The 23,831-nt window shown below is 38.0% G+C and overlaps 3 protein-coding genes across 7 annotated transcripts; 2 read left to right on the top strand and 1 right to left on the bottom strand.

Annotated features, from left to right (window-relative positions):
• The first annotated feature begins 1,487 nt into the window (after positions 1-1,487).
• LOC131773762 (uncharacterized) lies at positions 1,488-3,926 on the top strand. Its single transcript, XM_066162554.1, has 3 exons — positions 1,488-1,773; positions 2,881-3,105; positions 3,505-3,926. Exons 1-3 carry the CDS (start codon positions 1,540-1,542, stop codon positions 3,739-3,741), a joined length of 696 nt encoding a protein of 231 aa, XP_066018651.1. The 5' UTR covers positions 1,488-1,539; the 3' UTR covers positions 3,742-3,926.
• A 668-nt stretch (positions 3,927-4,594) lies between these two features.
• On the bottom strand, positions 4,595-10,405 carry LOC131773748 (density-regulated protein homolog). The gene is made up of 8 exons (XM_059089690.2): positions 10,300-10,405; positions 10,129-10,148; positions 9,217-9,304; positions 8,691-8,753; positions 8,321-8,355; positions 7,201-7,285; positions 5,904-6,043; positions 4,595-5,052 (listed from the first exon to the last, which is right to left on the bottom strand). The coding sequence occupies exons 1-8, from the start codon at positions 10,391-10,393 to the stop codon at positions 5,008-5,010; spliced, it is 570 nt and encodes a 189-aa protein (XP_058945673.2). The 5' UTR covers positions 10,394-10,405; the 3' UTR covers positions 4,595-5,007.
• A 4,251-nt stretch (positions 10,406-14,656) lies between these two features.
• Positions 14,657-23,689, top strand: LOC131773741 (uncharacterized). 5 transcript variants are annotated; one of them, XM_059089681.2, is made up of 9 exons: positions 14,657-14,675; positions 14,769-14,860; positions 15,616-15,827; positions 15,951-16,065; positions 16,384-16,453; positions 19,159-19,376; positions 20,568-20,627; positions 21,049-21,335; positions 22,243-23,689. In XM_059089681.2, exons 6-9 carry the CDS (start codon positions 19,255-19,257, stop codon positions 22,452-22,454), a joined length of 681 nt encoding a protein of 226 aa, XP_058945664.2. In that variant the 5' UTR covers positions 14,657-14,675; positions 14,769-14,860; positions 15,616-15,827; positions 15,951-16,065; positions 16,384-16,453; positions 19,159-19,254; the 3' UTR covers positions 22,455-23,689. The 5 variants fall into 5 exon arrangements, with proteins under 5 accessions (XP_058945664.2, XP_058945666.2, XP_058945665.2 ...); XM_059089683.2 differs by lacking the exon at positions 15,951-16,065; XM_059089682.2 differs by lacking the exons at positions 14,657-14,675; positions 14,769-14,860; positions 15,616-15,827 and having other exon boundaries at positions 15,840-16,065.
• Positions 23,690-23,831: the final 142 nt, after the last annotated feature.

A 23,831-nucleotide genomic window follows, 5' to 3' on the forward strand; every position in this document is an offset into this window, starting at 1 on the left:
ATCATGTTATCTAGCGGTTTATCGATAAAATAAATGATAGGTTTTCGACCCACCAGAGCGCACATAGTACTATCGTGACCTTTTTTTTTATATTTTCTCATCATCAGCACCATTTAACTGCTGGAGGTCAACCATAAGTAGCGATTACCAATCCTGGCCAATCACAGACAAGTTCGACAAAATTGCCTTTACGCTGAGCGCTGACCATTACGTGCTAGGAGTAAGAGTCGGATCGACTTTTCCAGAACGAGTTGACGTCACGGTAACTATCAAGATAACTCACTCTGACGGGGTTTTAATCGTCACCAAAACCGTTCAACGTAGATTCCCAGATTGGACAAGTGACCCAATTTACTTCGACCAGGCAGTTCTCCTGTCTGGTGGTCAGCAGTACATAGCAGCTTCGCTTGTGGAGGCACCGTACTACGTTTCATTACGAAAATACGAAGAAGGGGAATCCACGGTGCAGTGCAGTGGATTGATTGTCACCTTCTCCACAGTTTCGTCCGCAGAATTTGCTGATTCGAATGGTTCCAACGTTTTAGAAGGACGAGTTCCAGCTCTGATCCTGAGGTCTCCATGACAGATTCTTTCCGTACCTCTTATAAAGCATCACAGAGTGTCCTCATTACAACAGGATCTCAATGAAGTAGCATCCCCGACGTTTGAGAGTTCAAAATAAGCCTCTTCTACGGTAGACAGTTGTATTTTTGACCATTCCGCTTTTGACGGTAAATTTTTCAGAGAGACGGTCCGGTTATTCTCATGATAAAGAAATTTCAGGTCTGAACAGAATAAGGATTAGCATCAGAACTAGGCATCCGAATTCCTCGTGTAGGACTTAGATTGTTCTTTTGTTCCGTGCTTGCGTGAAGGCGAGTAACATCTTCAGTTGTAAATAAAATTCTTTTTCAGAAATTGAAAGAATTGCGGAGTCGTATCGATGCTGCCCATCTTGAGGGAAGGGGTAGTAATATTTAATGGTTTAAAACAGCCTTGTAATTGTTGGATTGAAAAATACGTGTTTATTTCCTTCCTTTGTTGTAAATTAACTCAAACACTCAGCAATTTCAAAATGCGTGTTGTAGCAGTTTTAAAACGTGTGTGCGCTTTTCTATCCCTTTGCAACCGTTACAAGATACTAGTTATGTAATAATACAAAATATTTCACGATAAACGTCGAGAAGATGTATTGTATGTATTATGCGCTATTCAGATTTTCTGCCACATATTTAACATATAATAGTTTCTACAGTAAAGCAGCTGGAGTGAATTTTTGACGTTCAATATTCACTGCTGTAAATTGATGTCTTTTAAAACAGTAGAGGATGAACGAGAAATAAATGATAAATACTTTTTGTTTTATCACACCACGTAAGTTGTCGAAACGCTGTCATAACTTCTGTGTGCCAACAATGCTTTGAATAGCAGATGTAACTCGACACTTAAATCACGGGATGTAGCAAACGTCTGAAAAGTCACGCCAATCCTTCACTATCTGCACCAAAAAGTGTCTACGAGTACGAAGACTTGTGCAAAATGACAACAATTATGAATCTCTTCCTGCTGGTTGCCTCTTTTCTCTGCAGCTCAGCTGCAGCTGTTCAGCCTTCTTGCACGGAGCTGTATGCTTCGTACTTTTTGTCGCAGAATTTCAATGAGACGATCGCCCACACAATTCACTCCATGAGCGTGCAGGGCCTTCGCCTGTTTAACCCGAGAGCAAATGAGGATAATCGAGTTCCTACTGTGAACCACGACATCCATGACGAAGTAAGTGCTGTGGACTTTGCTTACCTCCTTGCAACATCAAAACAACCGGCACACTATTATAAATTCGCCTCATATAGAAGAATCATTACAACTGCAGGTTAGCACTAAAACCTCTAGGCACCCATGAGCTAGTGAGACCTTGTCAAACTCAACCGTGGCAGTCTTTGGTACAAGATAAGCCATAAAAACTTCTCAATTACAGATTAATTTACTTTTCTTTTCTTAATCGTCACGTAAATTTGAAAATTGGCTGGTTTAGAATTGGTTGGACATTCTTTTCAACGATTGTTAGCTGGCACTTTTAAAGTGTTGCCTAAATTTTCGTGCTTGGTACGTGTTGGAACTATTGAATCAAATTACAGATCACGCAATCAACGAATTAACAAAATTAGCTGAAACTTCAACTCTTTGAACCCGAAAAGAAGGAAATGATCACCATCTAAGGGAGCTCTTGATTGTTAAACAAATTCTCCATGTCAAACGTTAGGAAATGTATGGAGAGCAGTACAGAGAATGTGCACACTAATGTTAGGGTGTAGAGGGTTAATGTAATATGTTGAGCTTCTAGTGATTCTAGCCCTCAACAATGGTATTTTTTCCCATAAAGGTCCCGGGCTAGACTGGAGTGAGCTGTGCCATTCATTTTGTGAGGCAGATACAGAAGCAATTCCTTTTTTTTTTTTTCGCTTAGAAAAGGCTGATTTCAATGAAAATACAACAAGGACAAAATCATCATTTCAGAAAAGAAGTTTTGTAACTGGAACGTGTAGTGCAACTGAAATCAGATTTTAAGTTTTCATTGGTAATTGAAGTTGCATCAACAAAGCAATATTCTGCGAAATGATCTGGTAATCAAACCCCTCTTGAAGCCAGATACGATCTGTCTCTAGATTCTAAACATCAAGGATGATGATCCGATCTTAAGCGTCATGTACAATCATTTATAAAGAATGTAGTTCTGAAAATCGGAATTAACGCCTTTTATTAGAGAGTAAGCATGGCGCCCCACGAGTGTGTCTGGCTCTCATCGAGTATGATTCGGTGAGGAGGGCAGAGAGAGGAAATAAATAACAGTGCAGACCCTAAACAATTCACTTTGTTCCTCAGAAAAAGCTGGTGCTACCGTTTGCTCCAGAGGAACCCCGTGGGGAAGATTTCACCACTGAGACGATGAATATCATGGACGCCATTTTGAGCCGGATTGGTAAGGACGATGACGGCCTGGGTCCGAATTGGTCTTCAACTGAGCGAATCGTTCACAAGTTTCACATGATTGACGTGTGGCACAGAGTAAGGGAAGTTTACCAAGAAGTGCTAGAAAACCCGCCGCAGGTAACTTAAGTATAGCGACATTTGTGTTAAGAACTGGTCATTGTTTATCCTCGGGAGGGGGGGGTTGGGGGGAAGTGGCGGGCGACAATCTTGGTTATGTTACAATAAAATCTACCAGATCCTCCCCTAACGCTCTGTAGTATTCTAAAAATCCTCCCCCTTATTGGCAGTCATTGTCTATGGCCCACCCTTCCCCCCTTTATTCTGTTAGCGAAGATTGTTCCCCTCAGATCCCGCTGAAAACCATGTGATCCCCCAAAAGATCCTCCAACCGGCCCTTTCCCTCCCCCCTCCCCCACGGTAATAATCCGTGACGTGTGCCTTGTCTCATTTTCCCTTCTTTTTAACCATTTTTCCCGTGTACGTTCATGATTGTTATGAATTGTTCAAAATCCGCAGGATGATCTGTGCACTTGCCTCTTGGACACTTCATCAAACGGCATCTACCAGGCAGTCCACTGGGTAGCAGAGCATTACAAATCAGGCACACCCATCACCCTGTTAAACCGACCCATCCCTAAGCTGAAAGACGCAAAGTCGTGGAAAGTGTGGAAGAGTCGTCTGTTGTACTACTACAAGCGACCGTCATTGTATGACAGCAGCTTGTTTCTTTACTGTGCCACTAAGCATTTCTGACCCGGCTGTGTTAACCACAGGAAACTCACCTGGCAATGGGCGTGGAAATATTAACTAACGCGCTCATTCTTGTTGTCCGCTAAACCCTTTGACCCCCCTCCTCCCCCCCCCTCCAAGATTGACTAGCACCTAATTTTTCCCTACAGTATCCCCCAAGGAATCAAACATTGAAATCATAAAAATAAATGAAATGATCACCAACGACAGAAGCTCTTGATTGTTTGACGAATTGTCTGCCTTATCAGCACGCTGGCATAATATAGAGAAGAGGCGATATATTTGACCATTTTAACCAGTTGAGCCAGTTCAGCTAAATTGTGCTGTTTGGCTGGAGAATAAGCATACAGCTGATGTTGGGGTGTAAAGGCTTAATAATTCTTCAATATACTCTATTTTTTGTTCTTTCGTTTGGTATACAGCCTTTCAAATTTCCCCATCAAATGACAGGTGACAAGAAATAACACCTTTCTGCCTATCTGCCATACTATCCTCATCTCGTGGTCTTTATTTCAAAGTGGTCATTGCCACAAAAATTTTCCGAACTCTTTCAACAAAGAGAGTACTTAATTTCGAGCTAGGGAAACGATTTGTCGTGAAGAATAGCGCAATGAATTCTGGATGACGAGGATTTGTATAGTGCGCATGCCCTGACCAGGATCGGAGTGCGTTGTGCTCTCGGGCCCTGGACAAAGATTGTGTGCGACGCAGCAAGATTACACCATGAAATTATTTTAAATCGAATAAAAACATGGAAGTGATAACTGGCAGATACTCAAATCTTATATCAAGAAGAGAGCTGCGTCAATGAAGGCCTCCTTCTTAGGAAAATATATACGCATTACCACAAATCAACTTACGGTCACTGAACCATTTGCTATTCCTTTACAAAGAACAGCGTCAATTTTATTCATACCTTTATCTACGGGAAAGGGCCCATAAGGCAAAGGATTGACAAAAAGAGATGCATGAGTCCTTTGAGGTATATTAGCAGCATTGCAAAACAATTCTTCGGAATAGTGATTGAAAAACAGGAAAACGAAAGGAAAGGGAAAACTTGGATGAAGAGTAATAGGACGACCGGTTATAAGTCGTGAATCTACCTTCACAAATTTTGCAGGTGTAGATATTTCTCTTCACCGATATTTTAGAACTGGAGAAGAATCGAATTCACTAACAGAGGCTCCTTGGCAAGCGCCTAACAGGAGTGAATGAAATTATGGTTTAGCTTTTAATTTAGTTACAAGAAATTGAATAAATTCAAAACTATCATCTCTTCTGATCTCCGAGATCATCTATGCTATCGTCATCAATCTGCAATAATAACAAAATATCGAACTTACTTATTTGGATTGGCCTGAAGAAATTGTACAAAAAAAATGAAAAGAAAGACTCCCTTCAAAATGAAAAAAAAAACTGTCGGTGAGGGATTATGGAACTTAGAAGTTTTGTCCCTTAAGTTCTTTTACGTCTGGTTCCCAGATCGCAACATGGTGACCACATTAGTTCGGCGCATAAATTGGCTTCCAGTCACGCTGTTGCGGCCGTCGCCTTGGTTCCTGTACGGGACATCTAAGTTTTCGTGCATGCGTAGTGGCGGCATCTTCGAACGGTGCCATAAGGCAACAGAGTTAAAACCTCTTTAGCACGTAATTTAGTGTTAACAACTGAGTTGAAAACGTAAATTGGCCACCGTAACGAGTAAAAAAGCTGACATTTCGAGCGTTAGCCCTCAGTCAGAGCGATTGACAAAGGGCTAACGCTCGAAACGTCAGCTTTTTTACTCTTTACGGTGGCCAATTTACGTTTTCAACTCAGTTGTTAACACTAAATTAACTGCTATACTCTCCCACCGACGCTGCACTTACCCCCTTTAAAACCTCTTTAAATCGTTCAGTTTCTCTCGATTTTGAACCTAAAGTTGTGTTTAACACTGTAAACAAATAGCGTGAGTTTTCTCGACGCCTTCGTGAAGGATTTTGGATCAAAAGTTTTGATTTTACTTGATTAATCATTGTTCGCGGCAACACACGTATTAAAACTCTTTCAAGCGGTTCAAAAATTTCAATTTTACAACCTGTTAAGACACAGGTGAAGGAATGTTCCCTTCTCTTTCTCCAATTCTAGATTTCTTTTTTAAACATCACGGGAAGGAAAGACTTTACCTCTGGCCATTTCTCTGGAATGAAATCTAGTAGATCATCTAAAACATCTCCCTGGATAACAATTTCATCATCACCCGTCACTGACGATCCACACGAGTACTTTTGGGCGAAGCTCTTTGCAGCTTTTTTTAGGTCAATATCTGGAAAGAAGTAGCAACCATGTGAGAACAGTGATGTCTGGCTGGGTGCCATATTGGAACTAATGACATGGAAGGTTGGCTGTTGTTTTTATCAAACTGGATATAACTATTTGACATGCAAGTTTTCTTAAGGAGTAGTACTGATAACAAAACCAACCATGAAGTATCACATGATCCAAAATGGAGAAATTAACCCTTTAACAAGAGTGACCCTTTTAACATGAGTGACCAGGACAGAATTTCTCCTTACAATATCAATATATCATCGTGCAAAAAACAATATATATTCACACCCGTTTTCAAAAACGTTGCAAATTTAAGATGTATAAATTATCAAACATATACACCTTTTTATTTCTCATTAAAAAGAGAGACTTTTTGACCAGAAAACAAAAGATATACCAGGACAGAATTTCTCCTTACAATATCAATATATCATCGTGCAAAAAACAATATATATTCACACCCGTTTTCAAAAACGTTGCAAATTTAAGATGTATAAATTATCAAATATATACACCTTTTTATTTCTCATTAAAAAGAGAGACTTTTTGACCAGAAAACAAAAGATATATATATTTAATATATATTTTCAATGTTGCAACATTTTTGGTGTATAAACATCTCAATTAGAGAATTTAGTTGATGCAATAACACATTCCCTAGACTAGTAAGCATCATAAGTATTGTATGGCAGACAGAAAGGAGAAGTACTAATGAGATCTGGGAGTGAAAGAGTTAAAATGTTAAATTTTTTCAGGACAAGCTTTAGTCTAGGGGCCTTTAACAAATTGTTCAAGTCTAAATAAAAAATTATTTTTTCTTTTCTGCCAGCACAGAGTTGGGTAATAGCTAGAGAGTGGAATTATGAAGAGTGCTCTTGACCACATGACTCAGACTTTAGAGTATCAAGTCAAGGTGAAATGGCAACACCAGCAAAAAGGCTCCTTTCCTGCCTTACAAGACTGCATAACCATATGTTGAATTTAAAAATAAATAACTCTTTCCCCAATCTCAACCAAAGTTCCTTGCCCACTCTTTTTCAGTGCCTTCAGTATAATTCCAAGAGCACCTAACACAGACTAGATAGTGTCTTACATCACAACGAAGCAATACAAGCAATCACAATTAACTAAATCAAAATAATCTACACCTACCAAATGTACCCAGTCCAGTAACAACTGTCACATATTTCTTCTTATTTCTCTGAGCTCTTGAAAGCGTTACCTTTTTTTTTACATTCTTAAAGAAAAATACAATTGCATATGTAGTAAGTCCCAAGTACAGAGTTCAATTACAATTTACAAGTGTGAGGTCTACAGAAATACCCTTTCTAAGTGCCTGTGCAATTGCTGTACCACTTAAAGTTCAATCTGCCATAGGTGAGCAAAAAAATTTTTCTTGCAGCAGCAGCAAGCCATAGTAACTCAATGGTCTAATATCCACCCTTTACATCCTAACATCACTTTCAATATTCTCCCTGCTATTCCACATACATTTTCTAAGGTGCTGACAAGGAGAATTTCTTTTACAATCAAGAGCTTCTTCAGCTGGTGATCATTTCCTTTATTCTCATGACCTTCATGTGTGATTCAGAGGTGATATTGTCAGGAGAAATTAGATACTGGTAACTCTTAGGGGTTCAAAGGTAAAAGGTTTAGACAGAACTACACATATCTACTTACATAATCCCTTGTCCAATAAATACTTAAAAATTATGAATTAAGGTCTTTTGTGATGGACGTGATAAGCTTAAATTAATAAATTCAAAAGCAAAGCATTTTGTAAATGCTATATACTGTGGTTCAATATTCTCATAATATCAATTTCAAGTACCAGAATGTTGTGTGACTCAACAACGACAATACCACAATATCCAGGCTGTGGACTTTACATAATTATACATACTACACTGTGTATTGTATTGTGCATTGTGTATTGTATTGCACATTGTGTATTGTATTGCGCCGTGACTGGCTGTATTATTTTTAGCTCCCATCCCTTCTAACTTTTAAGTGTTTTTAATTTTGCTAAGTGACCTTAACTCTTGAAAACTTTACTGCTTGATTTAAGCAGATTTCTAGGACTTTCCAGGACCTGTAGTCTTCTCCAGGTCTTTCCAGTCTTGGAAAATGTCAAAATACAATTTCAGGACTTTCCAGGTTTTCAAGGACCCACACCAACCCAGAATTCATCACTAAGCACAAATCAAAATGTGATAAACACTTTGCAGGAAATTCACAGGAAGCATTTAAGCCTCGTTATTCAAGCATCTACCTTTTTCTTTGGGGCTCTGACAACCCCTTTGCCACCTAAATAAAAGCAAAAGAGAAAAAAGAGCTTAGAATCCTTTGCTGTGAAGTGCTTTAAAGATTTCTTACATCTAATCTAAAGTACTTGAAGAAAGGCTTTCAATGAAAGTGCAGATGGAGCCATACAGGTCAGATGATAGATATCTTATACATGATCAAGACTGTGCTTTAAGAAAAAGTGGAGGGAGCCCAGTGCTCTGAAATTATGAAATCCAGTGTGCCCAGCACATGCTTTTAATGAAAAAACTAAGATGCCCTAGTTGTCCAAGAGCAAAAGTAAGGCACCAGGAACCACCAGGTGCTGTAAGAACACAGCCCTAGTGATATTTACACACCTCTAGTCTGCTTTTTTTTGGCTGCTCCTTCACTTACTTCCACATCACCCAATTGGTCTGCAACTAAAACATCACTGACAATTCAGCATGACTATCTTAGATGAACAATTTTGTGTCTATCATTAACAAGAACAGAGATCTTGGCTAAACCTTTCAAACAAACAACCTAAAACATCAGGAAAGCTAGGAGTCTAGTTTGCCAAAACATCATAAGACCCAGTACACTTTTCATTCCATCATTACTGACCAACTTATGAGTTCATACCTAATGGGTACAGTGAGAGTTGGTGTTGTTTACAAAACCCAACCTCTAGCCCCAACTTCTTACTGGAGGGCCTGTTTACATGGAGGTGGGGCAACCCCAGTACGGTGAGGTAACCTGCCTTAAGGTCTGGTAACCTGCACCCTTCCATGTTATCTCTCATTTTATCAATCTTAATTATATTCAATTGATCAATGGGTAACCTAAGTTACAACTTTAAATCAATTGGCACATTTCACTCAAATGAATCACTCAAATACTTACCCTGACCAATAAGTGCCTCATAAGCATCAGGAATATTTGCTTTTAACCACTCCTTGCATTTCTCATACTCTGCAGTGTATTCACAGTACTAAGGAGTAAAACAAACATGTCACTAGGCTATCTAGACATTATTGTAGAAAATAATCTTTCAAGAGTAATCTTCATGCAGAATCCGCCATAACCAGAGGAGAAGTAAAATATAAACAGCTGCATGTTTGATTATAGAGAATACATTTGCTTCAACCCTTTCACAAATTCCAGGAGTGATTAAAATATGACTTCTCCCTGTAATACCCATACATTATCCAGCAAACATAAAATAAGAATACTCAAACTTATCAGGTGGAAGTTGTTATCTCAATCCAACACCAAATTCTTGTAACTAATTTATGAGGAAATTAGTAGCAACTGATGGGGAGAATAACCAATCACATCTTAGTAGTTAAAGGATTAAACTCCTTGAAAGACAGTAGATTTCAATGTAAAGATTTCCTTGTATCAGTAAGTTTGAGGTGTCTCTTTTGATAAACTTTTCTTTTGCAGGGGAGGAGTTGGAGGTGAGAAAAGGAAATAATGAGAACAGTGTAGGGGAAAACATGCAAAGATCTTTCATTTTTGAAGCTATCACAACATTTTCAATGTATTTCCTAGTTATTGCTGCATTTTCAAAAGTACTGACATGTACCCACGTTTTTAGGCAAATATCACAAGTAATGAGTAAAAAAAAAACCAGGAATTCCGGCACTTCCCTGCGGTACCCCCCCCCCGGTTAGCTATGAACAAAAATTACCCTACCACCCCACCCCTCTTCCCTATGCAAAGCCTATAACTGTACGTAAATTAAAACATTTCAAGGAGAACAAAAATGAAATGAAAAACAAAACCATTTAGAACTCGAGAAAGAGAACTTACCTCCAAAGGTAAACTGCACACTGTAGCGGGTTGTCACACGGCAATCGAACGACAAGTTTGATTTCAGGGGGGCGAAGATGAAATTGAAGAACAGAAAAACTCTTTCAAACATCCCTTCGATAAAAACTTAGCTCTCTCGACTGCAAAACACTGAAAATAAATATAAATTACCTCCACAATACTTCACATCCAGGGGATATTCGATCTTTTCTTCCATTTCAGTAGTATTTTCTGTAACAACATCGCTCTCTACTTCTTCCGCCATGTTGTTTTGGTAGATTTTCGCGAAGTATTACTGTACAACATGTTTGCAGATGCAGCATTATAAATTTTGGATCCAGTTTTCCGTCGTTTTCCGTCAACAGAGCGTCCGCTGTCCATTTTCAATACTGGATGCTATGACGAGTCATCGTTCAATTCGCCTGCAGAACTGGCGTAATTTTTTTTCTGCCCAATTTGAGATAAATTGACGGGTTCTAAACAAATGAATATCCTGAAATTTTTACATGCATATTATAAATGATGGTAATAGGACCGAGTCGAGTCCGATTTGGTCTGTAATCATACGAGTGATTATCAAAATCGGACGACCGCGAGGCGGCCGGGAGTCTGATTTTTCAATCACGAATATGATTACAGACAGAATTGGACGACAAAAAGTCCTGTAACCAATTAATCATAACCGTTAAAATTTCTGAAAACAACAAATACATTTAGAACAAAAACGTGCAGTAGAGACACTATCTAAAGTGGAAAATTCCTCAATTTTAGAAATTCCACATTTTTTTCCCACTAAGAGGTTATTGCTATGGTTATTATGATCAATTCTATGATTGGTGGATTTGGCTGAAAGAACTTAGTATGATTGCCTGCTTCAACTGTCCGATTACACGGTTTACAATGGTGTCATCAATTTCAATGAGAAGGTTACAATGAAGATAGTTGATCCTGTCAACAGTAAAAATCCTGTGTCTAAAACGACACATGACGCCAGTTTAAATAGAAAAACAAATACTATTACAATAACAGTCTTGAGAATAATAACGAAAAAACCGATAAACTTAGATACTTATCTCAAATAAATACAGTAACGTCGGATGCATCACATTTTTGTTTTCAAAATGGAGGTGAATTGATTATTTAAGAAACAGGTTTTTAATCAGGTTTTTTTCATAGACAGCTTCAAGGCATTTGCAACTATCTCAAGGTAACAAATAAAAATATTACAAACTGTTCTAGAATTTTTAATTTTGAAGATACACGGAGTCGTTGGATTGATATATCTACGTCTCACGTTATAGTTTACCGAAAGGAGCATCCACAACACTAGATTTCATCCACATCACTGTTATGAAACTTTAAAAATATAATTTTCAACTGATTGATTAAAATAATCGAAACATATACATATATATATATATATATATATATATATATATACATATATATATATATGAAAGGAACTAAAACAATTTTTTATTTTAATTTTATAGACAAAAGTATTGAAAAAATCAGATGGATGAAATCAAATCTTTACACCGATTTTATCAGAGAAGAAATTTGGCTATGCTAGAGAGCATGCAAACATTTCAAACAATTCAATTGAATTTATCATGTAATTTATCATCTTGTTGTATCAGGTACAATAGCAGGTGGTGTGACACTCAGCCCAATTGTATTAGGGACTAAATCCGAAGCAGGTGTATTGCTTAAGACTTATTGTGACATTAAAAAATTATAAGAAAAAATCGAGCCATATCGTTTTGCTTACACATCATATGAAAAAAAAAGATGGTTGATTTGCGATCCTTCATGAGAAGCAAATCATACGACGACCAAGATTATTTGACTCAGCTAAGGGTTCTTGATTATATCGTTATCGATATGTGTCCTTTAGTTAACAAATAAGAAGTATTCACATAAATTCATCTCCGAATATTTGTTTTGATATCATCACCGATTAGTGTTTGAATTCTACTCCAGTATTGCTTATAACATGCAAATGTTCTTTCTGATTTGGATATTGGTATATTTTTTTAATTGTAATTTCATAATTTTGAATATTCGTTTTAAAATAAACTTGATATTGATCTTTCTCTTTCGATTATTGCTGATCTGATGTAACACACTCTCAATCTAACCCTAAGCAAAATTCTCCAAAATCTCATTTTATTGTTCGTTGATATCTGCATGTTATTTTTACTGCATGAAAATTAGACAATATTGCACTAGATTTTATTTTTATGTCGCTACCATGTAACGTCACGCCACAGCTGTGTCAGCTTACATCTTGCAAGTTTCACAGGCACAGTCTAGATCATGGGTCCATGGTAGTGCTGCCTCGTGATGACTTTTAAAATAATCAACCACGGTTTTACCATTCCTTACAAACCATATAAATGGTAACTTACACCTTAACACCTTTTTATAAGGACTAAAAAGCTTGTAAAACATTCTAAGTTGCCGAGCTCTTGTTTTCTTAACTCTGCATCTCGAATCAACCCAATCATCGAAGTTACCAGAAACTCGCTTCATACTCTTTTCTTGTTGAAACTTTTCAAACGCTCGACTGAGCCACATTCCATACACGAATGCATTCTGAATAACATAGTTTTCAACAGTCTTAAAGCACTCATCGCAATGTTTGATGTAGTTCTCATACTCGACTAACGAAACTTCACCTTCTGGAACTAGATTTGGAACATCAAAGTGCAATCTTTTTCCTCTGATGTAATTCTCTTTCATTTGGTGGATAAGTGAAACAGCATCACTCTCAATTGTAAGTGGCGATCGCTTCTTTCGTTTTGGTTCATTAAGAGTCTCCAACAATAACTGTGGTAAATCAGGTGACCCAAATGAATCTGGCCAATCTTCAAGAGTAGCTTTAGCTTCCTCAACTTTGTCGTCATTTAGCAATTGAACCGCATGATCTCGTTGTAAACAACAATTTGAATACAACTTCATCCAATAGTCAGCAAATAACCGGACCTTGTCGTTCATAATGGGTACGTTTTGATAATAAAACCCATCAATGATTTCCACGTCAACATCTTTTTCAAAACCAATGTCACATGTCTCTTCATCGCACAAAACAGATATACCAGTTTCACTGCCAGTCATTTTAAAGTCAAGCTGAATTATCTAGTACAAAATTTCGTCTTATTGACAACATCCTGTCATACGACAATCATGTGATTTGAAAACAATGGCAATTGATGACCATTTCCACGGGGAAGTTCCTGTTGTGTTACGTAATTGATTTCCTGTTTCTCCTTGAGAATGTCACGCAATGGAAAAACGCTGTGAGATCATGTCGCTAGTCTTCTATAGCGTTCAAAAAAAAACTGCTCGTATTTCGACACATGTTCACTTTTGTGATTCACGACTGTTGGATTTTTACCATGATAGCACGCCACAATACATTTTGCTTTTACACCTCCTTCAAAATGCACTGCTTTTGAACCCCTCCTCAAAATGCACTTCTTGTGTTACGACTTTTGATCTCCTTTTTTGGTTCACGACTGATGGATTTTTTCCTGCGATAATATCTGCTTTCTTACCCCCTTCTAATTGCACTGCTTTTTACCCTCCTGTGAACACATTTTTCGTTTTTCGTTTTCCGTGACAGGATTTCAGTTGTGAGTAGCGTAGAGGGGTATTCTCTCGCAAGATTCTGAACACCTTAACCCGTCTAATTTCTCTCTCTATATATGACCTCTCGCTTGTGAGGTTCTCCTATTGTGAATATCTTCTTCCTCAGAAAACTGTTTCTTGCCCTCCAACTTGGTGTTTCTAATCTGACCCCCCCAACCCCGATTATCCAGGATGTGTTGAACTAAAAACCCTTTGTCAGCAAGCCACCTGTCCCCACCCCTCCCCCCTTTCATATAGAATTTCTTGTTTGACTTACTGCAAGGATGTTTATTACTTTGATGAACGGTCGATCTTCTTCTGGCGTTCACATCGTCCTTTGGAAACTGGTGAAACGTAAGGGTCTTATGGACTCAACTGACCACCAAAAACGCATTTAAAAGGCATTTTTTACAAGCCTCACCTAACACCTTCCTGGTATTGCGAAACTATGTGTTTACATTAAAGTGGTACATTTTCCCAGAATGCTACGCGCGGAACCATCTTTTTTTCGTATGGTCCACAACTGCCACGGCAATAACAAGAGTTACATTGAGAACACAAAAAGAAAGGTCTTACGATCTTTCATCATGAAAAGGGCTAAGACAAGAAGAATGACTCTTCACTCTTTTTGACCTCGAATTCTTTCAAAGATGTAAATTTCCCCGTCCGTGTCTAGTTTATCAAGTACGCGTTGCCTCTTATGGATAGATTTATTCGATGACAAGAATCGTGATTGGCATTAGTTCTATACTTTGATTTAAAAGCGTTAGATTATTATATTTCAAATCAGTTTTTCAGCAGAATCGAGGCGAGAAAGAAGCTATTTTCTTTTATTTTTCTGTCTCTAAATCCGCTTACCTGAAGAATCTGCTAACCTGTAAAGTGAGACTATTGTAACGTGACCCGTCACAGAAGTAAGTTTACATTGAAGTTTTTGAATTTAAAAACGAGATAAAGAATTGATTTGCGTTTGTTCTGATTGCGAATTATACATTTATTTCTTTTAGATCGAATAGTTGTTAAAGCTTGGCTTGATATTAAGTGGTTTGTGGTGGTCATTTGAGCTAACCAGTTCCGAGTAAGGAAACAGACCGTAAAGGTGATACTCCCTTACTTTTCTCTGATCTTGAATAATTTTTCCCCTGACTTTCTCCTGACCCGAAACAACCATACCTGCGACTCAGGGAAGAAAATTTTTAGAGTTTGCACAAAGGTTCTGTTTCGCATGCCTCAGCAAGTGATGTAATGTTTCGAGTGTTTATGAGAACATGAGAAGATTTAATGTTGTGATGTAGTAAATAAGAACGGGCAAAAGTGGGAAGAAACTGTCATCTGGAACTCACGAGAAACCGATAAGGGGTCTTTTAACCAAACAGAGAGTACCACCAATTTTTCAAGGATCATTGGTCGAGAGCTATGTACAATCAGAAAATAGCCTATAAACTGGCATGAAATTGTAACCAACAGTCAACTCTTTCAGCTGTCAACCATAGACAAAAGACTATTTTTATACAGCAATCGGCACTCTGAATGACGTCATATCACTCAAAAGGTCAACGTAGAAAGAAATTTTAAAAATGCCAGAGACGTCAGCTTCTAATGACTCATCGTTTTTACGTGGTAATTCCTTGCAAACCCTTTTTTATAAGAAAGGTGGTCTACTTTTCTTTAAGCAGACAAAACATTTTCACTTGCACTTGCCTAAGACTGCCATTTTAGTTGTAACCTGTAAGGACTGTTAGAGTATAGTTATTTCATCCTATTATTAACCTATTCATTCATTTATTTATTTACTGAAGTTTCAAATACCAATACGTCATTCCCAGCCAAGAAAAGTCATTTTTATGTCAACAGATTTAATATTACGTGGGAAACTGCACACACTTTAATTAACTGAGGGAACTAAGATTCCTCTCAACCAGTTTTTTAAAGAAAACTGGTAAGCCCTGATACGAGCGAGCAGGATAAAGAAAAAGATTGAGGCCCCCGTAAGGATCACGTCAGACCGCTGACCTTCCAATATCACGGCAAGATGACTCTAATTCAAAACCACTCAGCATTCCATGGTAAGCCAGGCCATAAATGTGCCAAAACACACAATTTTGCCTTGTGATCGAGATCAGCTTTTGCATCTTCGGTAATCTTAAGTGCTACGAAATATTTTGGTAACCACTCTTGCAAATTTGCAGAAGACAAATGGACAGTATCTTCTCAACTGGTTGTAAACATGGACGTCGATTGTGAAAGTAGGGACCCGCTTCCTGTGTCGTCGATAGACAAAGAAGATTTCGGTGAAGAGAAAAAGTAATTGACGTTTTCGCGACATACATGTCAACAGAAAAGAAGTCTCTAAGAGATATATGACGCAACATTGAGACGTTTACTCAAATATCAATAGACCAGTCAAAATCTGTGACAAATTTGCATACAAATGGTATCCGTAATCTAAAGGCTAATAAGCTGTACTAGGAAGCATTTGTACAACTTGGCAGATTAGCGAGTTTGGAATACTTTCTCCGACATATTGCACGTCTTTGCACTGTTCGACAACTAAGATGCCACGAACTGGCTCTGTTAAAGTTTAAAGTTTTGTAGAGTCTCATGTTTTTTTCTCGACCCTAGCAATTTTGGCCAAAGAAGCGCACATCTATACTAAACGGACTAACTGATCTCGATTACAAGAAAAACAAAGGTAAGTTTTAATGGTTTGACTAAGTCGTATTATGCATTTCACTTCTTTAAAAACTTCTTAATACTTTGTTACCACAACCTATTGAGCCAGTAGTTGCACCATTTAGAGCCAGACGCAACATAAGTTCGAAAGTGGGACACTTAAATTTCCATTTAATGAACTCACAAATACCCATCCTTCTAGGATAACTCACCCGCTGAACTGCGGCTTATATCAATAACTAGTTAACAAAATTTTGTCGCTAAAAGAATTGGCCTCTCTCCACAACATAATCAGAGAAGAATTGATAAAATGCCAAATCTCATTTAAAATTTTTTCTGACAGATGCAGCTGCATATAAAATTTATTGCATAGTTCAATCACCGAAATATTTTTAAGGGTTGCGGACAAAGGATAAACTTCAAGCCAATCTCCTAGGGAGTTACGCTTCTTGGTGCTCAGACTTGGCACCAAAGAATCGCAAATTTTCTCTCTCTCATCAAAGCTTTATGAACTCTTAGGCTGTTAAGGCTCCAACTCTGAACCATTAACAGACAAGTGAAATTGTCTGCAAGGAGTGCGTTACCTTCCTCGACACCTTTCCATCGGCAATATTTCATCACGTCAATTATGCGCTTCAAATTTGCGTCTATGTCAAAATGTCAGCTGCTACCTTTTCTCATTTTATGGAAAGAAACAAAATTATGAAGCCCAGAAGAAATGTCACAGGGAAGCTAAAGTTTGACTTATTTCAATCTTACTGTCAGCTTTTCATGGGATCAAGTTGCACCCTTCGTCAAATTGTTTTTTATTGCTCAAAATCCACGCGTCTCGGTTTGTTTGTATTGTTGTTTTACCATATTCAAACAATAATTAACCCCATGATCAGTCTCGTAAGAGCCATTCAATAGGAATTCGTCGCATTACCGCTTGACGGCGACTTATTGTGGAAGACACTCAGGACTAGAGAGTCGAGAGATAATTATAAACCCTTTTGGTGGATTTTAACGTCTCTATTCTTTTTAAAAAGAAATTAAATAAAGAAAGTTTACGTTCGTTGACATAATGTGGTAAAACAGACACCTCTACTGCTTTAAGACATATTTATGATGCTTTAAAATCAGGTCAGACAATCCTATTCAACAAAGAATTTTTTGTATCTGACAATTTTATGATATATTTAAGTGGAACTTCCGTACATTTGCTTTCACAACCAATTACGACGCATGAATTTGTTAAATCTTAGAGCGCTTAACTGTTCAATTTATCACAAAGGTCACACCAGGATTTAATTATATCATTCTTGTGAAAAATATCTGCCGTACCTGGCACGGCCATTGAGAGGAAACAAACGGTATCTTTAAGCACCATCCCATGTTTAACGCAGAAAGATCAAACAGGCCTAGTCGACACCAGGATTGCGGATACGCTGAGTCGAGGTTGAAAAGGTATTGAAATAACAGAAAGAAATACGATCAGACTATTACGGAAATGAAAAACTGTTTGCTTAGTCAAGGCAACTGTTGTTAAAAGCTTTGGGTGTCACAATCGTTACAAATTCTGTTCGCGTACAAGTAAAAATTTTTTAAAACTTTGCGATAGCGAACGTAACGTCATCACAAGGGAGCTCAAGCTTTATCAACTATATACTAACTATTAGTTATTACGTCTTGACGTGCAACTTGTAATGGTTTCTATAATTCCCACCGGTCGGAAATGGCATATTCAAGGTAGCTCTTGGTGAGCTAATAAGCGCCAAAAAAATTCGCCTAAAGCCTAATTAAATATTTTACATCAGAAGTACCTTCATGTTGTTCATGTTGTGTATTTTGTCGTCGCATTAAGCAGTCCATGGTAACATCTTGACATTAAATTCGCTCTCTTTCCCTAGAGCACTTCTTGCAGACGTTAGTATTTGTATACATGTGATATACGTACCATCTAAGTTGCCAAAGAACTTACTGCAAGCTAGTTCAGGGTGCTAAAAAGGCGTAACCCGTTTGAAGTTCAAATTCTACTGGAGGACTTAAAGTTTTTCATTCCCGCGATCTGAAAACTTGATGTTAACATTTCCCTTTACTCACAGCTTATTATCGTATTGCAAAAAGCTTCGAGAGGTTATTATGTTTTAATTGGAATATTGTGAATTATGCCACAGCCTAAAGATCTCCCTCCAAATTTCAAACGTGAACTGAGAAGGCATTTAAGAATGATAATTACAAAATGTTCCTTCAAAATCATTAAAATCTAGAGCGCACGAAAAGTCCCTCAAGAGAAATTAAATTAATTGATCTTTTCAGTGCGGAGCCTAAAAGATGAATCCTTCAAACTGCGTACAATTAAAATTATTACAACGCTGAAACAATTTAAGTATTAATGAGAAGTCAATGCTTGACTGAGAACTTTCTTGTCTTCATTTCCCTAACAATTGTGCGATATTGTCTGGAGTGTAAATTGTTCTTCAAGACTGTCAAAACATGCAGAGGCCGTTTGTGCGTTCACACTTCCATCGTAAAAACACAGCAAGGATCTTTGAAAAATTTTTGTAGAATTAGGTCTTTTTTGGAACAGACATTTCTCTGTCATGTGGTGCTATATGAATTTGCGCCAAAGTGATTCACTTCTTTGTCATTCAATTGTTCGGAAAGAGGTTTTACTGAGAAGGACTCCACGTGTGTGACTGTCTCTGAAAGCAGGTTAATGACATGACTATTTTTGGTGCTTAGCTTTCCCCAATTGCTAAAAAGATCTCTTGACGAGCTAGACGAGCGTACTTCCGGTGGAATCAAGCCAGGATCTTTTCTACTATAGTGGAGTTCACGATGACCGAGATCATAGACCTAGAAGACACATCACAAGACCTGGACTACGACAGCCTATACAGCAAAGACAGTAACAATAATCGAACAGATGTGGAATCGCCAAACGACTCTGGGTTGGATGTGTAAGTAGAGTCTCATGCTGCTAGACGATTCTTTACTAATCTGACCGAGTAATACTGTGGAACTTTAATAGGGTTAAAGGGTAACTCTGGCATCCGCCTCGAAAGCATATTTTTGTTTCGTTGCTGATTAAAGTTGTAGAAACACCTCATGCTTTTAGACGATTCTTTACTAATCTGACCGAGTAATACTGAGGAATTTTTAGAGGGTTAAAGGGGAAACAGCGGTGTCTACTTCGAAAGCAGATTTTTATTTCGTTACTGATGAAAGGTGTAGAAACACGGTCAAAAGTTATTTCAGTGGTCTTCAAGAAGAGCACGTAGTACATATTAGTGGCTGCGTGTACTTTAGCCTAAAATACTCTGCACCTATCGCTACAGCTACAATAACAGAATAAAACGCTCTATCTACATTTCTGGTCGGATCAGTGAGATTTTGTGAAGTGATAAGAGACTTAAAAGATTAAGAAAGAATATCAGGTACTAAAACGGAAAGGTATAGAGTAAATAAACAGAAGCGTATGATGTGATTAGCTTTATTGTAAACAAGGCTAAAATCAATGCAGCTAATTAGCGTAAACTCTTCATAGATGCTCTCAAGGGAGGCGCTCCTTTAGCGTTAGAAGTGAAATTTCACTGTTCCAAGACAATTGGCGGAGGATCTCAACCGTTAGCCGTAAACGGCCAAAATTAGCTCTTAGGCGTAAAAATTGAGGAATTTACACAGTTAGTTGTTTAAAAAATTAACAGTTAAAATTTTCTGGTGACCACATGTAGAAGATATTAACCGTAAGCCGTGAATTGGCCACAATTTTAACAGTTAGCCATAAAAGTCATCATCTATTTGGTGTTACTCAACCGAAACATCTTTTTTTCGAGTCTCTCATTCTCTAATCATAAAGAATTTATTGTCTTTTCTTTCTCCTTACAATCTGATTCAACATCCAGTGTAGGAAAGGTTTGTAAGGAGTAAATTTTTAACAAGTAGCTCTTCTAAATCCCAGAAGTAAGAAGTGGACAACATAGGAGATGTTTTGTTTTTCGCCTATTGCAAACCGATTCGCTTAAAGCACTTGTCCGGTGTAAACAACTGGATGAACAGTCTCAGTGACTCAGCTTGTGTCTGGCCTTGACTGAAAATAGTTAGTTACCTTGAAACTTTCTAAATTTTTATGTGTTGTATTTTGTTTTCAGCAAACAGCCACGTCTAATTACAATCAAGTCTTACACTGAAATATGTATAGAGGCTGGAGAGTAAGTGAAAATCTATCTCACAATTTTCAACCATAACGCCATTTGTTTGTTTTTGTTTGGTTTGCTTATTTTTTTCTTAGTCTCTGTTTTCTTAGCCGGCCTTTAGTTTCAAAGCCATCTTAGTTTAAGAGCCTTCCTGCAAAGCTGAAAGAATTTTGAGAAGGTCTTTACCTATTACAATCAACAGCGCTTTAAAAAGTTTGGCATATGCACCCCTTATGCATCTCTGGATTGAGAATAATTCAATTAGAGATGGGATTATCCCGTCTCTCTTAAATCGTCAAAGGATTTTAAAAACAAATTCTATCGAAAACTAAAAGCTATGCAAACCCAGGCCCACTAAAAAAGGTTGAGGTCACATCAACGCCACTTCGAAAGGTATACACCACTTAAAAAGAATGTTTTTGTTACTTCTAATCAGAACCACAGAAGAATCCTCTCCGAGAGTCAAACCAAAGTTTAAAACAGACACAAAGTTCAAAGACTCCGAAAGAAGCAGTAGACTCGGAGAAGTAACGCCAGACCCAAAACGAAAGTTCTCGAAACCCAAAGCGAAATTTCCCAAAAGCACAGATAAGGTGAACGTATGGAGCAAACAAGAAAAAGCGAAAGCTAAGGAAAGGAAGCGAGCACCATGTTGGTTGGTAGTTTTTGTGTTCTGTTGTGGTGTCAGCAAAGAGCACCAGTGGTACAGCCTTCTGGGCAAAGGTGAGCGTGTTTTATTTTTTAACCACGAAGAGTGCGTTCTAATCTCTCCTTGCAGCATCACCCTTGAATCAAATATAAGGGTCAAGGCCCTGTAATGAGAAAAAAAGGAAGTGATTATTAGTTAAGGAAGCTCCTGATCGTCAAATCAAATTCTCCTCGGCAGTATATCGGAAGAAGTGTAAAGAGAGCACTGTGACTGTAAAGAATATAAATACCAAAGACAGAGTGTTAAAGGTTCATTTCTCACAAGTCCGATTGTTTCTGTGTCATGACGAGAAAGGAAAGGGGTGATTCGATTTCTATCTCTTTGTTAAGGCGTTTTCCTGCTCTCCCTCGTTGCGAATGTATTTGCATCCTTAACCCTTTCGCCCCTGAGAGTGATTAGCATCTAATTTCTCCCTACAATATCACTCCTGAATCACACATTAAGGTCATGAGAATGAAGGAAATGATCACCAACAAAAGAAACTTTTGATCATTAAACAAATCTCCTTGTCAGCGCCTTAGGAAATGTATACAGAACAGTATGGAGAATATGCATAATGACATTGGAGTGTGAAGGGTGAATTCGCCGACTCATGTGTTCTCTTATCATATTTATGGAATTTTGTTTTGAAGCAATTTCTCCGTCTTCATGGTTATTGTACACATTTTACTTTCAGGCGAAAAGATTAGGAATCTAAAGCTTTTAGCGCCAGAAAATGGGACAGTAATTCAGCTGCAAAGCCTGAAAACGTTTTTCAATCTGCTTTCGTTTTTAATTTGTCAATTGAGAGTTTGTGGACCCTGCCTTTGGTTCTATCGGTGCGAGGAGTTGGGAATAAATTTGGAAGATAAGCCGTACTGCCAGCTCACTGCTACAATAGGTTAATGTGTTTTTTTAGCAACTGATTTTTTTTTTCTTCAGGTGCTTTCTTGACGTTCTTTATGGCCATCGTGTACCTAGTAGCAAGTTTAACTATTCTTCCTTTCCTGATCATCGCGGCTGTAGTTGCGACAGTTTTCTTCAGTGCCGGTATTTTGTCATACCTCGCTCTTTCTACCAAGAAAGTTGGCGTGTCTTTTGACGATGATGGTGACGGGTCATGTCTTGGCGCGGTTTGGGGGTCCTGGGTTTAGTTGTCCATGTGTATTGAGGATAGTCCAGACCTCAGTTTAGCCTCATTTTGAAAGCGAGGATTCTCTCGATTCCGAGGTGATGACGCACTATTGAAGTACCGTCAGAGAAAAGTCGGTTTACAAACAGATTCCGCTCATAATTTGGTTGTCGATTACTGAACCATTTAACTGCTCTCCATTATATCATGAGTCCGTTATCCTTGCAAAGGCGATTACAAAATTCGCATGCTGCATGAGTACGGAGATTTTCGGAAACTTGTTATCATCACGTACAATTAAGGAATTTGACTTACTGTCCTTCCAGGATAAACTCGGTTGAAAACCGTGGACGCAGACAATACGGAGGAGCATTGAGAATCGTCACGAAAAATATCAAAAAGTGAGGGGCGATAATATTGCATTCATGATCAGAAAGGCAGATCTTTACGGACAATTGTCTAGGAGTATGGCCTGAGATCGGTCAAATACATAACAAGAGATCAGGAACGTCAAATACAATTTGGACATTTAATGATTGGCTACGATAATTTGTTGAGAAGGGGTGTGGATCGTGTAGCCCCCCGACATTCTCCTCTACTCCTAACAGTTTTCTTTGTTGAGGGATGTTTTATAATTGTTAGTCTACATAATTTTATTAAAGTTTACAATTGTCATTTCTCCTATAACGAACTGATCAAGAGTTTGACTTTACTTGAGATTAAACACTTCCATTGCCAAGAGAATGTGATCAAGGGTTGAAACAATCAGCCGCAGGAACTCACGTAAATATAAAAACTATATCTGGCAGTAGTCAAAGCCAGATGGTGCATGCCAATTAAAATAGCAGAAACGGATTAGAAATATACAATATATTGTCGAAAACGTGAACAAGCTGTATCATGCTTCCCTTGTATATCACGGTTGATTCACTTGATGTAACGATTCTACTTCAACGCTTCGGTTAACTCCTACTCACAACTCTCGGCTTATTCGAAAAGAACACACACTAAATGTCTCGTTGCAAGCACGTGGAACAGTGCCTTATGTAGGGCGATAAAACACGTGCCGCTTATATGTTCGTTTGGTTATGTAAAGATAAACGAAATCACTTATATATGTCAATCAAATTAAGAATAATTAACGTATCGTACAGTTTCCAACAATATATGATAAATGCTTCGGTTATCCAATACTTGGCAAATCAATCACTAATATAAACTGGGTAACCGGAAAATTCGTCGTAAAGGTTTCAGAGGAAAGGAGTCACTGCATTAAATGTCCTTTTTTCAGCAAAAAACGGTCAAATTCTGGTGTTATCTCTGGAAATCGGGTTTTTCGTTTAGCCCATGCCCATGAAATTCTTCCATTTTGGACTCCCTTAAATTTAAACAATTCACA

This window comes from Pocillopora verrucosa, chromosome 2 (genome assembly GCF_036669915.1).
Source record: "Pocillopora verrucosa isolate sample1 chromosome 2, ASM3666991v2, whole genome shotgun sequence".
NCBI lineage: Eukaryota > Metazoa > Cnidaria > Anthozoa > Scleractinia > Pocilloporidae > Pocillopora > Pocillopora verrucosa.

Bases quoted from the DNA above. Each gene is read 5' to 3' on its own strand.
- LOC131773762 (XM_066162554.1), top strand. From the start codon at position 1,540: ATGACAACAATTATGAATCTCTTCCTGCTGGTTGCCTCTTTTCTCTGC. The intron at 1,774-2,880 runs GTAAGTGCTGTG...TTTGTTCCTCAG, and splicing joins ACCACGACATCCATGACGAA to AAAAAGCTGGTGCTACCGTT. The intron at 3,106-3,504 runs GTAACTTAAGTA...CAAAATCCGCAG, and splicing joins TGCTAGAAAACCCGCCGCAG to GATGATCTGTGCACTTGCCT.
- LOC131773748 (XM_059089690.2), bottom strand. From the start codon at position 10,393: ATGGCGGAAGAAGTAGAGAGCGATGTTGTTACAGAAAATACTACTGAA. The intron at 8,754-9,216 runs GTAAGTATTTGA...GTGATGTTTTAG, and splicing joins TGAGGCACTTATTGGTCAGG to TTGCAGACCAATTGGGTGAT. The intron at 8,356-8,690 runs GTGTGTAAATAT...GCTTTTATTTAG, and splicing joins CAAAAAAAAGCAGACTAGAG to GTGGCAAAGGGGTTGTCAGA.
- LOC131773741 (XM_059089681.2), top strand. From the start codon at position 19,255: ATGACCGAGATCATAGACCTAGAAGACACATCACAAGACCTGGACTAC. The intron at 19,377-20,567 runs GTAAGTAGAGTC...TTTTGTTTTCAG, and splicing joins AACGACTCTGGGTTGGATGT to CAAACAGCCACGTCTAATTA. The intron at 21,336-22,242 runs GTGAGCGTGTTT...TTTTTTCTTCAG, and splicing joins GTACAGCCTTCTGGGCAAAG to GTGCTTTCTTGACGTTCTTT.